General features: G+C 45.4%; 1 protein-coding gene across 8 annotated transcripts in view; it reads right to left on the minus strand.

Annotated features, from left to right (window-relative positions):
- Nucleotides 1–16,930, minus strand: part of CIT (citron rho-interacting serine/threonine kinase) — a 189,867-nt gene that overhangs the window by 153,935 nt on the left and 19,002 nt on the right. For all 8 annotated transcript variants that reach the window (XM_024256949.3, XM_024256948.3, XM_063712267.1 and 5 more), the window contains exon 5: nucleotides 11,241–11,342. In XM_024256949.3, the coding sequence (XP_024112717.2) occupies nucleotides 11,241–11,342 (102 nt within the window). The remainder of the gene's footprint in view (nucleotides 1–11,240; nucleotides 11,343–16,930) is intronic.

Below are 16,930 nucleotides of genomic sequence, written 5' to 3' on the forward strand. Positions count from 1 at the left end.
GAAAGAGTCCTAGAGTGAAACAGCCCAAAACAATGTGGCAACCCCGCTGATGGCAGAGAAAGCACAGCAGCTGACAGACGAGCCTGGCTTGGAGCTATAATGGACTTGCTCTTTTAAAGCAAAGACTTTCAGGCCAACAGAGACAGACCCTTCTGATGGCAGCAGCTGCAGATGCTAATTAAAGGGCAAATCTCACATGTGTTCAGTTTGGAATTAGCGGCTGCTTCTCTGTTGGTGTTTGCATCCATACCCCAGTACTAGGAAGGCAATTTCCATCCATTGTGTTGCATTTGAAACGAAGGACAAATGTGTGTGTGCACACGTGCTCACACACATATACAATGAACCCACGTGCATGCTTGCATATGCGGGGATGGGGTGAATATTGAACAGTTCTTTAGTACTCTATTCCAATTCACATAGGGCATTAGAGGCATGCTGTGCTAGCCATCTCTTAGAAATGTCTCCTTGAAATGTTTGCACGCTCAGCACAACTGAAAGTGCCATGAAAATGTAATGACGCTGGCGGCATCATTATCCACTCTGCCCAATGTTCCTGATCTTTGGCATGAGGGAGGAGAGATGGGGTCCTCAAAGCAGAGTGGCCTCTGAGCAGTGTGGCCCCGATATTATTCTTCTTGAGAATAAAAACTCTGTTATTTTCTTCTTGGTCAAAGTGACCAAGAGAAAAAGAGAGAAGCCCCTTTATCTTAGAAAACATGAAACCCAGCCTGTTTCATCCATCTATGCGAAAAATCCTCATTGAGTACAGAATCATCCAGAGTCTTGCCAAGAAACAGACAGGACACGCAAACCAGGGAATTGAGGACATTCATTAGGGAAGGGGCTATTTACAAAGGTTCAGGTTAGGAGAAGAAAAATAAACTTGGAATGATGAAGCACCCCAGGGCTAGCAACAGAAGGGGACCAGATACCATGCCTGGGCCTGAAAAAGCAAGGACAGGGATTTCGGATGTGTACACTATTACTGAAGGGACAAAAGGAAGAAGCTATAACCAGAAACTAACTATAGCTACAGCTATAGGACAATGGTTCTCAAAATGAGGTCCCTACACCAGCAGCAGCATTACCTGGAAACTAGTTAGAAATGCAAAGTCTTGGCCAAGTGCAGTGGCTCATGCCAGGAATGCCGGCATTTGGGGAGGCTGAAGCAGGAGGATCGCTTCAGCCCAGGAATTCAAGACCAGCCTGAGCAACACAGTGAGACCCCCATCCTTACAAAAAATTAAAAAGGTGGCAGGGCATGGTAGTGTATGCCTGTAGTCCCAGCTACTCAGGAGGGTGAGGTGGGAGGACGGCTTGAGCCTGGGAGTTTGAGGCTACAGTGAGCTACGATCGTGCCACTGCACTCCAGCTTGGATGACACAGTAAGACTCTGTCTCGAAAAAAGAAGAAGAAATGCAAATTATTGGGCCCCACCCCAGACCTACTGAATCAGAAACTCTGGGGATGGGGCCAAGCAAGCTGGGACAACATAATTAAATTGTGGCTCCTAAAATGGTAAAAGTGTAAATGCACTCACTTGAAATATGCCTCAAAACACCAGAATAAAAAAAAAAAAACCTATTTCAAAGGCACAGAAAACTCAAAGAACCTCCCAAAGGCAACAATACACTCAGCAATTGAATTGAAGTCAATAAGAGGAATTAATATCTCATTTCACCAATAAGAAAATTGAAGCCGAAAAGGCCAGTGACTCTGGAGAGACCAAACAAGGAATGGTAATAAAACAACAACCAATATTCTAAGTCACAGCCTCATTCTGATGGGCCCCTGGTTTCCAAACCCTGGCTTCAGAAGCAGCAGCATGTGAACAGGCCTGGTGAGTTTTGAGACATGCCTGAAAAATCAGATAATCTTAGCTGAGAGATCAAAACAGCACATGTCTCACTGTCAAAACTATCATAAGCTGCCACATTTCACTGAAGTAAACAATAAAGTTGTGTTCATTAACTCCCTTCAGATTCCCAATGACAGCATAGGCTGCTATTCATGAAAGCCTAGAAACAGCCCACTTTCAAATTGTTCCTATATAGGAAACAAACACTGCCCATAAAATTGCACAGGTGTGGGTTGAAAGCAAGATAAGAAATATAAAGAACTCATCCCAAGCAGGGCATCCTAGTAGCAGTGGTTTCAGATCCAGAAGTATAATGCCTTGAGTAAGAATATGGAAGGTGAAATTACAGGCCTGGCTTCAAAGCTTAGCCATACCTTGTATCACCTACAAAAGCAACTGTTTATTTAGCTTTATTTTTTTTGAGATGGAGTCTTGCTCTGTCGCCCAGGCTGGAGTGCAGTGGCTCCATCTTGGCTCACTGCAACCTCTGCCTTCCAGGTTCAAGCAATTCTCCTGCTTCAACCTCTGGAGTAGCTTGGATTACAGGTGCCCACCACCATGCCCGGCTAATTTCTGTATTTTTAGTAGAGACAGGGTTTCACCATGCTGGCCAGGCTGGTCTCGAACTCCTGATCTCAAGTAATCCACTTGCCTCGCCTCCCAAAGTGCTGAAATTACATGTGTGAGCCACTGTGCCCAGCCAAAAGCAGCTGTTTTAGCCTCTGTGACAGACTATTAATTGTGCCCCCAAATCCATCCTTCCGTTATTCCACAGTAATAAGAATTTTAGCTTGACAGAGGCCACACAGCCGACAGTAAATTCCCAGTCTCCTTAGCAGCTAGATGTGCAGTCACATGACTACGTTCTGGCCGAGAAAATGTGAGAGGAAATGATGTGTGCAACTTCCACATCCATCTATAGAAAAAGAATTTGCTTACTCTGAATTTCTGTTCTTTTTTCCTACCAGCCAGCTGGAACAGAGACATGAAATGGCCCAACTTCAGCCACGTAAAAGAAGACAACATCCTAAGGAAGGGAGGAGTCACAACATGGAAGGAACCTGGGTCCCTGAATTAACACATACAGCAGAGCTGCTCTAGCAGCCTGGGTTGTACATTAGGGTCTCTTTGATACAGCAGCTAAGCATGTACCTTAGCTAATACATCTCTACATGCAACCAGGGAAAAACATTTGGAGTGAACACAAGGAAGTCATTGTAAGGTTAGAACATGGAAAAGAAGTTCATGAGTCAATTGCAGGCTCAGAGCAAGGGTGATCTGAAGAAAACCACAGTAGGAAAAACATGAGCACAAATAATTTAAACAAAACAATATTGGCAGGGCGCAGTGACTCACGCCTGTAATCCCAACACTTTGGGACGCCAAGGCGGGCGGATCATGAGGTCAAGAGTTTGAGACCAGCCTGACCAATATGGTGAAACTCCGTCTCTACTAAAAGTACAAAAATTAGCCAGGCGTGGTGGCGTGCACCTGTAATCCCAGCTACTTAAGAGGCTGAGGCAGGAGAATCAATTGAACCCAGGAGGTAGAGGTTGCACTGAGCTGAGATCGTGCCACTGCACTCCAGCCTGGGTGACAGAGTGAGATTCCATCTCAAAAAAAAAAAACAAAAAACAATACTGCAAGTGGTAGGATACAAAACTATGTGTTCTTTGTGAAGATCAGCTCCTTCATGGAAGGACACTGATGAAGCCATCTGTTATGCAGAATTCAACAGATTTCTTCATGAACCAGATCAACAGAGCACTGTTTCCATGAGCCACATGCAGAATACAGGACTAGCTTTGTTATATAGAACCAGACATTATGACAGAGTTTGCGACAATTTTCTATAGACCAGAAAACAATAAGCCACATTCACTGGTATGTCACCACAAATGGGAAATTTTTAACCATCAAAACACAAAGAACTCAAGTTCAATTTCCTTGCATTGCATTCCAAATTTTGAAAATCCCACTGAGTCTATCTTGAATTACACACGTTAAAGAAAATAACTCCGCTGAGAATATAATGCAAGTTCTGTAATACAATAAGTAAATTTGAATGTACATCAGATTTCTATGAAATTAATCACACATTCATCCAATAAATATTGCTTAAGCATTGACTTGGTAAAGCTCTACTCTCCCTTTATGGATGAAGTAGCCTAGTGGGACAGACCAGCAGCCACTCATGAAGGAGAAGTACAGGGTGCAATGAGCGTACAGTCGAAAGGCGCCATTCCAGAAGTATAGTGTCTAGGAAGGGCTTCTGGAAGAAGTTTAATCTGATCCAACCCAGAAAGAGAAAGAGGAGTTAGCAAGGTGAACAGGGAAAGAGTGAACAGCATGGAAAAAAGTCAGAGGCAAGGTCAAAGAACCAAAGGAAGTTCAGGATGGATGTAAGGTAGAAAGAGAGAAATAGTAAGTGGCTGGGGGCAAGTGCAAGAAAGGCCTGGTAAGTCACGTGGAAGAGTCTGGACTTCATCCAGAGGACAGCAGGGAGTCTTGAAGGGTTTCAACAGCGGGCTGACTTGGCTGCAGTATGTGGAAGACCTGGGAGAAGGGCCAGACAGATGGCAGGGAGAATACTTCAGAGGTTATCACAGTAATTCAGGGTAGAGAAGATGGATGCCTGAAACCCACACAGCAGAGGCAAGACTGGAGAGAAGAGACAGCCAGGAGGCATATACCATAGGAGGTAGAATCCTGTTGTTTTTTTCATTGATTTAAAATGTATCTTCAGGGCCAGGCGTGGTGGCTCACGCCTGTAATTCCAGCACTTTGGGAGGCCGAGGAGGGCAGATCACAAGGTCAGGAGTTCGAGAACAGCCTGGTCAACATAGTGAAACCCTGTCTCTACTAAAAAGACAAAAATTAGCCGGGCATGGTGGTGCATGCCTGTAATCCCAGCTACTCAGGAGGCTGAGGCAGGAGAATTGCTTGAACCCGGGAGGCAGAGGTTGCAGTGAGCCGAGAACGCGCCACTACACTCCAGCCTGGGCAAAGTGAGACTCCATCTCAAAAAAAAAAAAAATTAATGTTCAACTGCCAAGGGAGCGTGATATGTAAGTTTCCCCAAACTTCAAAGGTTTGTTGATATAAAAGTGGCCAATAGATAGGATGGAATTTCAGGACTGTACGGTACCGATATAAATCTAGGATCCCTTTATCTTGAAGCAGAATGGGCTTCTAGATTCAGAATTTTTCAGATTTTAGAAAGGTAAAGGTAAAGTGGTACATACTACATACACTTTTTTTTTTTTTTTTTTTTTGAGACAGATTCTTGCTTTGTCGCCCAGGCTGGAGTGCAGTGGCATGACCTTGGCTCACTGCAACCTCTACCTCCTGGGTTCAGGTGATTCTCCTGCCTCAGCCTAAGGAGTAGCTGGGATTACAGGCACCCACCATCACGCCTGGCTAATTTTTGTATTCTTAGTAGAGACGGGGTTTCACCATGTTGGCCAGGCTGGGCTTGAACTCCTGAACTCAGGTTATCCACTCACCTCAGCCTCCCAAAGTGCTGGGATTACAAGTGTGAGCCACCATGCCCGGCCTTATATTATGTAACACCCTCAGTAGGGTCTGGGACATCACCTTGTAATCAAACACACTCATAATTTTATAGCAAAATGGGAAGTCACACTAAAGGAAATGAATAAAGACTAAAAAGAGCCTTAAGTGAGCTTGGATCAAGTTTTGCCAAAAACTGAGTTCAAATCAGGTTTTGCTGATAAACAAGTAACAAAAGAATTTGAGGTTATTCAGAACTCTAGGTATTTCAGAATTACAGGTAAGGGATGGCAGACATATGATCATATCTTAATTTCCATGCTAAGTTTGAGCTTTTATGTGAAAACTATACCCTTAGCAAGCATTTTACTCTAAAGCAACAAAGAACTTGAGAAGAAAATGGAGACAAGAAAATATCAATAATTACAAAATCCCATCAGTAATACCCAATTGAGCTACAAAACAAGGGAGTAAAAATGTCATTGACCCAAGTAGGAATATGCTGAGGCAACCGGAACTCCAAAAAACAGCTGCATTAAGAACCCTCCTAGACTGGGCAAGGTGGGTCATGCCTGTAATCCCAGGACTTTGGGAGGCCGAAGCAGGCGGATCATGAGGTCAGAAGATCGAGACCATCCTGGCTAACACGGTGAAACCCTGTCTGTACTAAAAATATAAAAAATTAAACGAACGTGGTGGCACGCGCCTGTAATCCCAGCTACTCCAGAGGCTGAGGCAGGAGAATCACTTGAACCCAGGAGGTGGAGGTTGCATTGAGCCAAGACTGCGCCACTGAACTCCAGCCTTGGCAACAGAGCGAGACTCCATCTCAAAAAAAAAATACAAAAAACAAAAACGAAAACAAAACAACCTTCCATCTTGCAAGATGGCAGATGGGAAAGCTGAGTAGAAGCTAAGGATGCCAATGCCAGTGATGAGATCACTGGGGAAGCCTCCTACATCTGGGAGCCTGTCCTAGCACAGAAACCCACAGACAGTCCCAATCCAAAAGGTACTCCAGGAAGGCTATGCCTAACCAGATGTCCACAGCAGTTAAATCCACAATTAAGAAGACAAAGGTGGCCAGGCGCGGTGGCTCATGCCTGTAATCCCAGCACTCTGGGAGGCTGAGGCAGGCGGATCACCTGGGGTCAGGAGTTAGAAACCAGCCTGGCCAACATGGTGAAACCCTGTCTCTACTAAAAATACAAAAATTTGCCGGACATGGTGGTGGGCACCTGTAATCCCAGCTACTCAGGAGGCTGAGGCAGAAGAATTGCTTGAACCTAGGAGGTGGAGGCTGCAGTGAGCCAAGATCCCGCCACTGCACTCCAGCCTGGGCAACAGAGCAAGACTCTGTCTCAAAGAAAAGAGAAAAAAGGCCAGGCGCGGTGGCTCACGCCTGCAATCCCAGCACTTTGGGAGGTCAAGGCGGGCAGATCACCTGAGATCAGGAGTTCAAGACCAGCCTGGCCAACACGGTGAAACCCCAGCTCTACTAAAAATACAAAAATGAGCCAGGCTTGGTGGCATGCGCCTGTAATCCCAACTACTCGGGAGGCTGAGGCAGGAGAACCCAGGAGGCGGAGGTTGCAGTGAGCCGAGAACAAACCACTGCACTACAGCCTGGGCAACAGGGCAAGACTCCATCTCAAAACACACACACACACACACACAAACACAGAGAGAAAAAGGAAAGTTATTTCTACTATGACAAAACTAGGTGGTGGTAATAAGAACGGTGACATCAAAGTGAGAAATTACCGAAGTGCCCAGATAGTACCCTCCTGAAGATGTGATTTGAGAACCGTTTAGACATGAAACAAAGCACTCCCAACAACATGTAAGAAAACTACATTTGGGCATTCCTGCTGGGACTCCTCTGATCATCCTCACTGGCCACAGGGGAGGCAAGCAGTGGTTTCCCTGAAGCTACTGAGCAGTAGCCTGCCACATGGACCACTAAAACCTCAACTAAGTTCCTTTACACAGAACAGTCAAAATTTGTCAATGCCTCTATTAAAATGGACCTTGATGATGTGAAAATCCCAAAGCATTTCAATAATGCTTACTTTTAAGAATAAGCTGCCTGAGACTAGACACCAAGAAGGGGAGCTCTTCAGCTCAGAGAAAAGAAATATGAGTTTACGGAGCAGTGCAAGGTAGACCAGAAAACTGTGGACTCTCAACTTTGGTCCAAAAAATCAAAGCCCTTCCTAATTCCAGGACCGCTTAGATTATGTGTGGCCTTGAAAATGAAGTTTATCTTCACAAGCTAGTGTTCTAAACCTCTCATAGAGCTCAAATTAAAATATCTAAAACAGGCTGGGTGTGGTGGTTCACGCCTGTGATCCCAACAATTTGGGAAGCCAAGGCAGGAGGATGACTTGGGGCCAGGAGTTCAAAACCAGCCTAGGTAACATAGTGAGACCCCAGTCTCCCCGAAAAATTTAAAAATTAGCTAGGCATGGTGGTTTGTACCTGTTGACCCAGCTAATCAGGAAGGTGAAGCAGGAGAATCACTCGAGCCCTGCAATTTGAGGTTACAGTGAGCTATGATCATGCCACTGCAACAGAGACATCATCTCTTAAAAAAAAAAAAAAGAAAAACATACGTATCTAAAACAACAATAACAAACAAACACGAACCAAAACAAACAAAAGCCCTGTTGTTTCAAGGGAACTTCTTTTCTTTTTTTTTTTTCTTGAGATGGAGCCTCGCTCTGTCACCCAGGCTGGAGTGCAGTGGCGCAATCTCGGCTCACTGCAAGCTCCGCCTCCCGGGTTCACACCATTCTCCTCCCTGAGCCTCCCGAGTAGCTGGGACTACAGGCGCCTGCCACCATGCCCAGCTAATTTTTTATATTTTTAGTAGAGACGAGGTTTCACCATGTTAGCCAGGATGGTCTCGATCTCCTGACCTCGTGATCTGCCCCACCTCAGCCTCCCAAAGTGCTGGGATTACAGGCGTGAGCCACCGCGCCCAGCCCGAACTTCTTAATAAAGAAGCCTGAGGTTGGGCATGGTGGCTCATGCCTATAACCCCAGCACTTTGGGAGGCCAAGACGGGTGGATCACCTGAGGTCAGGAGTTCAAGACCAGCCTAACTCACATGACAAGACCCCGTCTCTACTAAAAATACAAAAATTAGCTGGGCATGGTGGCATGCGCCTGTAGTCCCAGCTACACAGGAGGCTAAGACAGGAGAATCACTTGAACCCAGGAGGCAGAGGTTGCAGTGAGCCGAGATTGCATGACTGTACTCCAGCCTGGGTGACAGAGAGACTCCATCTCAGAAAAAAAATGAAAAGAAAAGGGGCAGTGGTTCACGCCTGTAATCCCAGCACTTTGGGAGGCTGAGGCCGGCGGATCATCTGAGGTCAGGAGTTTGAGATCAGCCCCACCAACATGGCGAAACCCCATCTCTACTAAAAATACAAAAATTAGCAGGGCGTGGTGTCATGCACCTGTAATCCCAGCTACTTGGGAGGCTGAGGCAAGAGAATCGCTTGAACCCAGGAGGTGGAGGTTGCAGTTAGCTGAGATTGAGCCATTGCACTCCAGCCTGGGTGACACCAGCCTGGGTGACAGACTGAGACTTTGTCTCAAAAATAAAAAAAAAATAAAATTGAAAGTCTGTTAATACATTTAAACATGAGAAGCTGCTTAAGATGCAGAGAGCACAAGGTAAGTACTGCATCTGCAACAAATGTCCTGGAACACCAGCAACCCTAGAAACACACCAAGGTCATCTGTGAAGATGAGGGTTCCATGCCCCATGTCTCAAGGAAGGAAAGCTTCTAAGGCAATATTTAAGGAAAGGGTGTTTCAGGCCATAAACCTAAGAGCTGTGGCATTGGTTCTGAAGACACGTGTGGTCAGTCAAAGCCAGTCTGCCAATAGATTCGTATGTGAATGTCCTAAGGAAAACTTCTCTCCAGGCACTGGGTTCTCAACTAATATGAAACCAAGACAAATAAACTTATTTATTTTAGGTCAGAAATAAAAGCAGCAAATTCCCCAAAAACTGGCCAGTAGAAGTTTAAGATAAGTGGGAGTTCATCTCTCTTACCCTTTTCTCTTACGTGAGCCTGTTTATCTCCATTCAGGGTAACATGATAGTCTTCTTTTAAGGGCTGAATCAGGAACAAAAATTGTTTCTAGGATACACTTTTTAAATTTAGGAATTTAATCCCTCAAGAACCTAAACAAGGCCCCAAAATGAATTTTAGCATTCTCTAATTTATGATATATACACATCAGGGAAAATTACACCACTGCTCAAAGAATAAAGTAGACCTGTGTTACTGACAAGGAAGAAAGGATGTCTGGGATACACTGGTGAAAGGCAACAGCAAACTGGAGAGCCAAGCACAGAGTAACATACCATTTTTATAAAGCAAACTATACACATGAGGATATAGAAATATCCCCCACTGGGGCTGGGCATAGTGGCTCACACCTGTAATCCCAGCACTTTAGAAGGCCAAGGCAGGAAGATCACTTGAGCTCAGGACTTCGAAACCAGAGTGGGCAACATGGCAAAACCCCATCTCTACTAAAAATACAAAAATTAGCCAGGCGCAGTGGTGTACGCCCGGGAGGCTGAGGTGGGAGGACTGCTGGAGGCCAGGAAGTCGAGGCCGCAGTGAGCCATGTTCATGCCACTGAACTCCAGCCTGGGTGGCAAAGCGAGACCTGGTCTCAAAAAAAGAAGAAAAGGAAAGAAATATCCCCCACCATGCTCACACAGAGCACAGTTAAGGGTCAGAAAGGAAAAGCTTATGTAACCATTTAACATTTCTTCCCCTACGGAGGAGGATTAGAAAATAGAACGGAGGGGCCAGGCACAGTGGCTCACTCCTGTAATCCCAACAATTTGGGAGGCCGAGGCAGGGGGATCATTTGAGGTCAGGAGTTTGAGGCCAGCCCGGCCAACGTGGTAATACCCCATGTCTACTAAAAATACAAAAATTAGTTGGGCGTGGTGACATGTGCCTGTAATCCCAGCTACTTGGGAAGCTGAAGCAGAAGAATCTCTTGAACCTGGGAGGCAGAGATTGCAGTGAGCCGAGATGGTGCCACCGCACTCCAGCCTGGGTGACAAAGCGAGACTCTGTCTCAAAAAAAAAAGAAAAGGAAAAGAAAATGGAGGGCTTTACCTTCAACTTCATGCATGTCTGCAGTGTTTGCATTTTCTTATAACAACCATGCATTATTATCATTTTTTTCATCCTAAGCAAGCTAATATAGGAAGTTTTTAAAAATTAAAGCAAGATTCTCTTATACATAATGACAGACTATTCCCCACTAAATGATTTCCTACTATTGCCTTAAAGCCACAGCTACTATATCCAACAGTCAATGAGGCTGTTTCTTTTTTTGTTTTTGTTTTTGAGACAGAGTCTCGATCTGTCGCCCAGGCTGGAGTGCGGTGGCGCAATCTCGGCTCACTGCAAGATCCGCTTCCCAGGTTCAAGCGATTCTCCTGCCTCAGCCTCCCGCGTAGCTGGGACTACAGGCACCCGACACCACACCCAGCTAATTTTTTTGTATTTTTAGCAGAGACGGGGTTTCACCATGTTAGCCAGGATGGTCTCGATCTCCCGACCTCGTGATCCGCCCGCCTCGGCCTCCCAAAGTGCTGGGATTACAGTCGTGAGCCACCACATCCAGCCCAATGAGGCTGTTTCTAAATGGGTTAGCCCTTGATCTTTATAATGAGGAAACCAGGGAGACACCTGTAAGGCAAGAAAGTCTTTGAATGAATGAGACCACATGGGCAAGAACCACATTCAGTTCTACCACAGGTATCTGAGTGTCAGAGTGCTAGGCTAATTCCAGAGAGACAGATGTAAAGACTCACCAGATAAAGGTGATTTTTGTCCTGAAAGGCATACTGTAATTGGGGGATCCACGGGCTTGTGCTTCGAGATAATATGTTCCGCTCTTCCTCAAAAAATGAAACCTAGGGAAAAAAGAAACTGCTTAGACAATTATAAAGAACTGTGAGAGGAAAAAGAAGCCTTTTCCTCTGCCTTTATGCCTAAACTGATGTTTTTAGCTTTAAAAAAAAAAAAAAGCAAAGGAAAGAAGGGAAAAGAAAAAGGAAGGAAGGAAGGAGAGGGAAAGGGAAGGAAAGGGAAGAGAAGGGAAGGGGAAGGGAAAGGGAAGGGAAAGGGAAGGGAAAGGGAAGGAAAGGGAAGGAAAGGGAAGGGAAAGGGAAGGGAAAGGGAAGGAAATGGAAGGGAAGGGGAAGGGAAGGGGAAGGGAAGGGAAGGGGAAGGGAAGGGGAAGGGAAGGGAAGGGGAAGGGAAGGGGAAGGGAAGGGAAAGGGAAGGGACTGTCACTTAGCCCAGAATTGCATAAATCTCAATCATTCACCTACTTTGGTCACAATTTTTGCCAGCTCCGTATATTACCTGCTCAATTCTTTACCTAACATATTTCTTTAAACTCCCTTTCTTTAAATGTAAATATTTTTCTCTTCCTCTTCTCTTCCTGAACAATTCAGTCCTAAAGCCATTTGCTGGTGTGGAACAAGGTAAGCATCCACACTGGTTCTGAGAAGAGTCATGGTGGCCCAGGACACGGTGCCAGTCCCAAGCAACGTGAGGAGGGCAGCACCCATGTGTGGGGGCAGCCCAGTTTCACAGGCCCACACAGGGTGAGGAAGACATCCATGTGAAAGGGCAACCCAGAGCAGATTATCTGGACCCACCAAGGGGAGGTGGGATACCAACAAAGACAGTAGATTGGATGCACACAGATGCATAAAATAAGTAAACATATTAAGGGTATAATGTCAGAGAAGAGAATTACAAACATGGAAAGGGTGAAAACTAAAATGAACCCTGTGAAGTTGGATTGGAACTGGGGGCACTGGTGTGAACTCATGGTTTTCCCTTTTTATTTTTGTAGAGACAGTGTCTCTCTATGTTTCCCAAGCTGGTCTTGAACTCCTGGCTTCAGGTGATTCTCTTGCCTCAGCCTCCCAAAATGCTGAGATTAAAGGCATGAGCCACTGTGCCCAGCCACAGTTTTCAATATATAGACATGGATACACAAATATAGATGTAAATGTATATGTGTGTGTGTGAGTGCACGCACATGTGTAGGTGGATATGTTGTACATACATATGTGTACTGCTTAGTGCTGTCCACTGAAAGGGGTCTGGGAGTAGTGACACCCCAGTAGCAATGAAAACACCCAATGTCCAGATCTTGGCTTCTAAACACCATTGTCCACTGAAAGGAACAGGGCTCCTCTGAGAAATGACTGATGCCAGAGCCAGGGCAGAGAAAGTAAAAGTACCAAAAGAACCTGAACATCTTGCTATACCAGAAAGCAGGAAAGCATTCAATGAATCTTGGAGACATGTGAAAAGGACACAAAAGCTAACCTAAAAAGGTTCTCAGTGGCCAGTTGGGAACAATTTAAGTATAAAACTAGTGACAGAAATGGATTATAACTCACTGACTGAAACAGGAAAATGCAAGTCCACATAGATATAAAATATTTCCATCATTTGAAAGTAACTCCCCATAAAATACTTTTTTAATTACAAAGGAGGCTGGGTGCAGTGGCTCACGCCTGTAATCCCAGCACTTTGGGAGGCCAAGGCAGGAAGACTGCTTGAGGCCGGGAGTTACAGACCAGCCTGGACAACATAGTGAGACCCCATCTCTACAATACAAAAAGTAGCTGGGTGTGGTGGTGTTCGCTTACAGTCCCAGTTACTCAGGAGGCTGTGGCAGGTGGATTACTTGAGCCCAGGAGTTCAAGGCTACAGTGAGCCAAGATCCCACCACTGCACTCCAGCTTGGGCAACCAAGCAAGACCCTGTCTCTAAGAAAAATAAAATTACGAAGGAAGAAGGAGTAACCTCACAAGTAGAAAAGCGTAAGTGGCACCACCTTAATCAAGTGATCAAAGTGAGCATCAACATAAATGTGATCAACTGAAACGGAGAGTCTCTTGCTCTGATGCAATAAGAACAGAGCATCTTGTCTGAGATATTCCGGCCAAAGATCAAGACCCTGAATCTAAACATGAGCAACATCAGACAAATTCAAATTTTACAAAATAACTGGCCTATAATCATCAGAATTGTCGAGGTCATGAGAGTCCAGGAAAAATCAAAGAACTGCTCCAGACTGAAAGAGACTAAAGAGACAGGACAATTAAGTGTCACGTGTGATCCTCAACTCGATCGTTTTATTCTAAAAGACATTATGGGAGCCAGGCGTGGTGGCTCACGCCTGAAATCCCAGCACTTTGGGAGGCCAAGGCGGGCGGATCACTTGAGGTCAGGAGTTCAAGACCAGCCTGGCCAACATGATGAAACCTCGTCTCTACTAAAAAAATACAAAAATTAGCTGGGCGTGGTGGCGTGCCACTTGTGGGGCTGAGGCAGGAGAATCACTGGAACCCGGGAGGCGGAGGTTGCAGTGAGCTGAGATCTCACCACTGTACTCTAGCCTGGGTGACAGAGCAAGACTCTGTCTCAAAAAAAAAACAAAAACAAAAACTGTGTAAATCAACTGCTTAAAATAAATAAATTATATATATGCATATATATGTAAATATATTCTATGCATGTGTACATATATATTTCTGTGTATATATATTCTGTATGCAATATATATTCTATGTGTATATACATTCTGTGTGTGTGTATATATATATTCTATGTATATATTCACTGTGTGTGTATCTATCAAATGGTTCAAGAAAAAAAGTTGTTTATACTGTATGTGACGGTTAGTCTTATGTGTCAACTTATAATCCTAGGAAATGGTTATATATCTACCTCCTACTGGTTCCATTTCTCTTAAGAACCCTGACTATATGGTACTTGCAACTTTTCTATAAATTTGTGATTGTTGGCCAGGCACGGTGGCTCATGCCTGTAATCCCAGCACTTTGGGAGGCCGAGGCACATGGATTACTGGAGGTCAGGAGTTCAAGACTAGCCTAGCCAACATGGTGAAACCCCGTCTCTACTAAAAATACAAAAATTAGCCGGGCATGGTGGAGTGCACCTGTAATCCCACCTATTCAGAAGGCTGAGGCAGGAGAATTGTTTGAAGGCAGAGGTTGCAGTGAGCAGAGATTGTGCCACTGCACTCTAGACTAGGTGACAAAGCAAGACTCTGTCTCAAAAAAAAAAAAAAAAGGTTACTGTTTCAATTTTTTTTATTTAATTTTAAATAAAAAAATTGTTTAGGTTATTGTTAGAACAAGTTACAGGGGATTTGTTTATTTGTTTGTTTGTTTTGTTTTGTTTTAGAGACAGGGTTTCGCCATGTTTCCTAGGCTGGCCTCAAACTCCTGGGCCCAAACCATCCTCCCGCCTTGGCCTCCCAAAGTGCTAGGATTACAGGCGTGAGCAAAGTCACAGGTTTTGATATGCTAGTTAACATTAAACTATTAAATGTTTTTACATAGGTTGTCCATGTACTACCTAAAATCATGAGATTTAACACTACCAGGGATAAATCTAACACATTTGGGAAACACCAACCTAACCCCAATAATTTACTGCACCTGATATGCTGATCCTTCTTTTGTCTGGCACATAAAAGATGTCCAAGGAAGGCTGAACTGAACAGTCTACACCTTTGCTTGCTCACCACTGACTCTGTCTGACCCCTGAAGCTTCCATTAAAATAAGCAGTCTCAAAACAAAAAAAATTAAAAATAAATAAAATAAGCAGTCTCAGCCAGGAGGGGTGCCTCATGCCTGTAATCCCAACACTTTGGGAGGGGGAGATGGAAGGATCACTTGATGCCAGGAGTTCAAGACCAGCCTGGGCAACATAGGGAGCTCCCACCTCTACATAATTTTTTTTTTTTTTTGAGACGGAGGGTTCGCTCTTGTTGCCCAGGCTGGAGTGCAGTGGCGTGATCTAAGCTCACTGCAACCTCTGCCTCCCAGATTCAAGCAATTCTCCTGCCTCAGCTCCCAAGTAGCTGGGATTACAGGCATGTACCACCACACCCGGCTACTTTTTTGTATTTTTAGTAGAGACAGGGTTTCTCCATGTTGGTCAGGCTGGTCTCAAACTCCCGACCTCAAGTGATCCGCCCCCCTTGGCCTCCCAAAGTGCTGGGATTACAGGCGTGAGCCACCGCGCCTGGCCCACAAAATATTTTTTTAAAGTTAGCTGGGGGCTAGGCACAGTGGCTCACGCCTGTAATCCCAGTACTTTGAGAGGCTGAAGTGGGCAGATCACTTGCGGTCAGGAGTTCAAGACCAGCCTGGCCAACATGGCAAAACCCTGTCTCTACTAAAAAAATACAAAAAACATTAGCCAGGCATGGTGGCACCCGCCTGTAGTCCCAGCTACTAGAGAGGCTGAAGCACAAGAATCACTTGAACCCAGGAGGCAGAGGTTCCAGTGAGTGAGATCTGGCCACTGAACTCCAGCGGACTCTGTCTCAAAAAAATAAAAATAAAAAAAGTTTTTAAAATAATAAAGTGGGCTGGGCACGGTAGCTCACGCCTGTAATCCCAGCACTTTGGGAGGCTGAGGCAGGCAGATCACAAGGTCAGGAGTTCGAGACCAGCCTGACCAACATGGTGAAACCCCCTCTCCACTAAAAATACAAAAATTAGCCAGGTGTGGTGGCAGGTGCCTGTAATCCCAGCTACTCAGGAGGCTGAGCAAGGAGAATCGCTTGAACCTGGGAGGCGGGGGTTGCAGTGAGCCGAGATCGTGCCACTGCACTCTAGCCTGGGCAACAGAATGAGACTCATTCTCTAAATAAATAAATAAATAATAAAGTGAACTGGGTGTGGCAGCACATGCCTATGGTCCCAGCTACATGAGAAGCTGAGGCGGGAGGGTCGCTTAAGCCCAGGAGTTTGAGGATGCAGTGAGCTATGACTGCATCACTGCATCCCAGCACAGATGACAGTGAGACCCTCTCCCTAAAATAATAGAAACAGTTGGCCAGGCACAGTGGCTCACGCCTGTAATCTCAGTACTTTGGGAGGCTGAGGTGGGCGAATCAAGAGGTCAGGAGATCAAGACCATCCTGGCTAATGAGGTGAAACCCTATCTCTACTAAAAATACAAAATAATTAGCCGGGCGTGGTCGCAGGTGCCTGTAGTCCCAGCTACTCGGGAGGCTGAGGTAGGAGAATGGTGTGAACCCGGGAGGCAGAGCTTGCAGTGAGCCGAGATCGCGCCACTGCACTCCAGCCTGGGCGACAGAGACTCTGTCTCAAAATAAATAAATAAATAAATAAAATAGAAACAGTCTCTGAGGACCCCTTCCAGCTGTCAGAGAACCCTGGGTGGGCGTGCGGGCCTCTCCCAGGCGGCAGGCCTTGTCTGCAGAACAGCATCCCTCCCTCCTCTCGGGCACTTCTTTTCCTTCACTCCTTGTGCTGGCTTCTCTCATGCCCTTAAATTCCAAATGGCTCAGTTAAGGACCCTACTTTCCTTTTCTATGCATCCTCTTAAGGAATGAATAGGCGGCTTTAGTTAGCGCCTGTATGTGTATAATTTTATAAGCCCCCAGCCCACACTTCCACACGGTCATTT

This window comes from Pongo abelii, chromosome 10 (genome assembly GCF_028885655.2).
Source record: "Pongo abelii isolate AG06213 chromosome 10, NHGRI_mPonAbe1-v2.0_pri, whole genome shotgun sequence".
Classification (NCBI taxonomy): Eukaryota; Metazoa; Chordata; class Mammalia; order Primates; family Hominidae; genus Pongo; species Pongo abelii.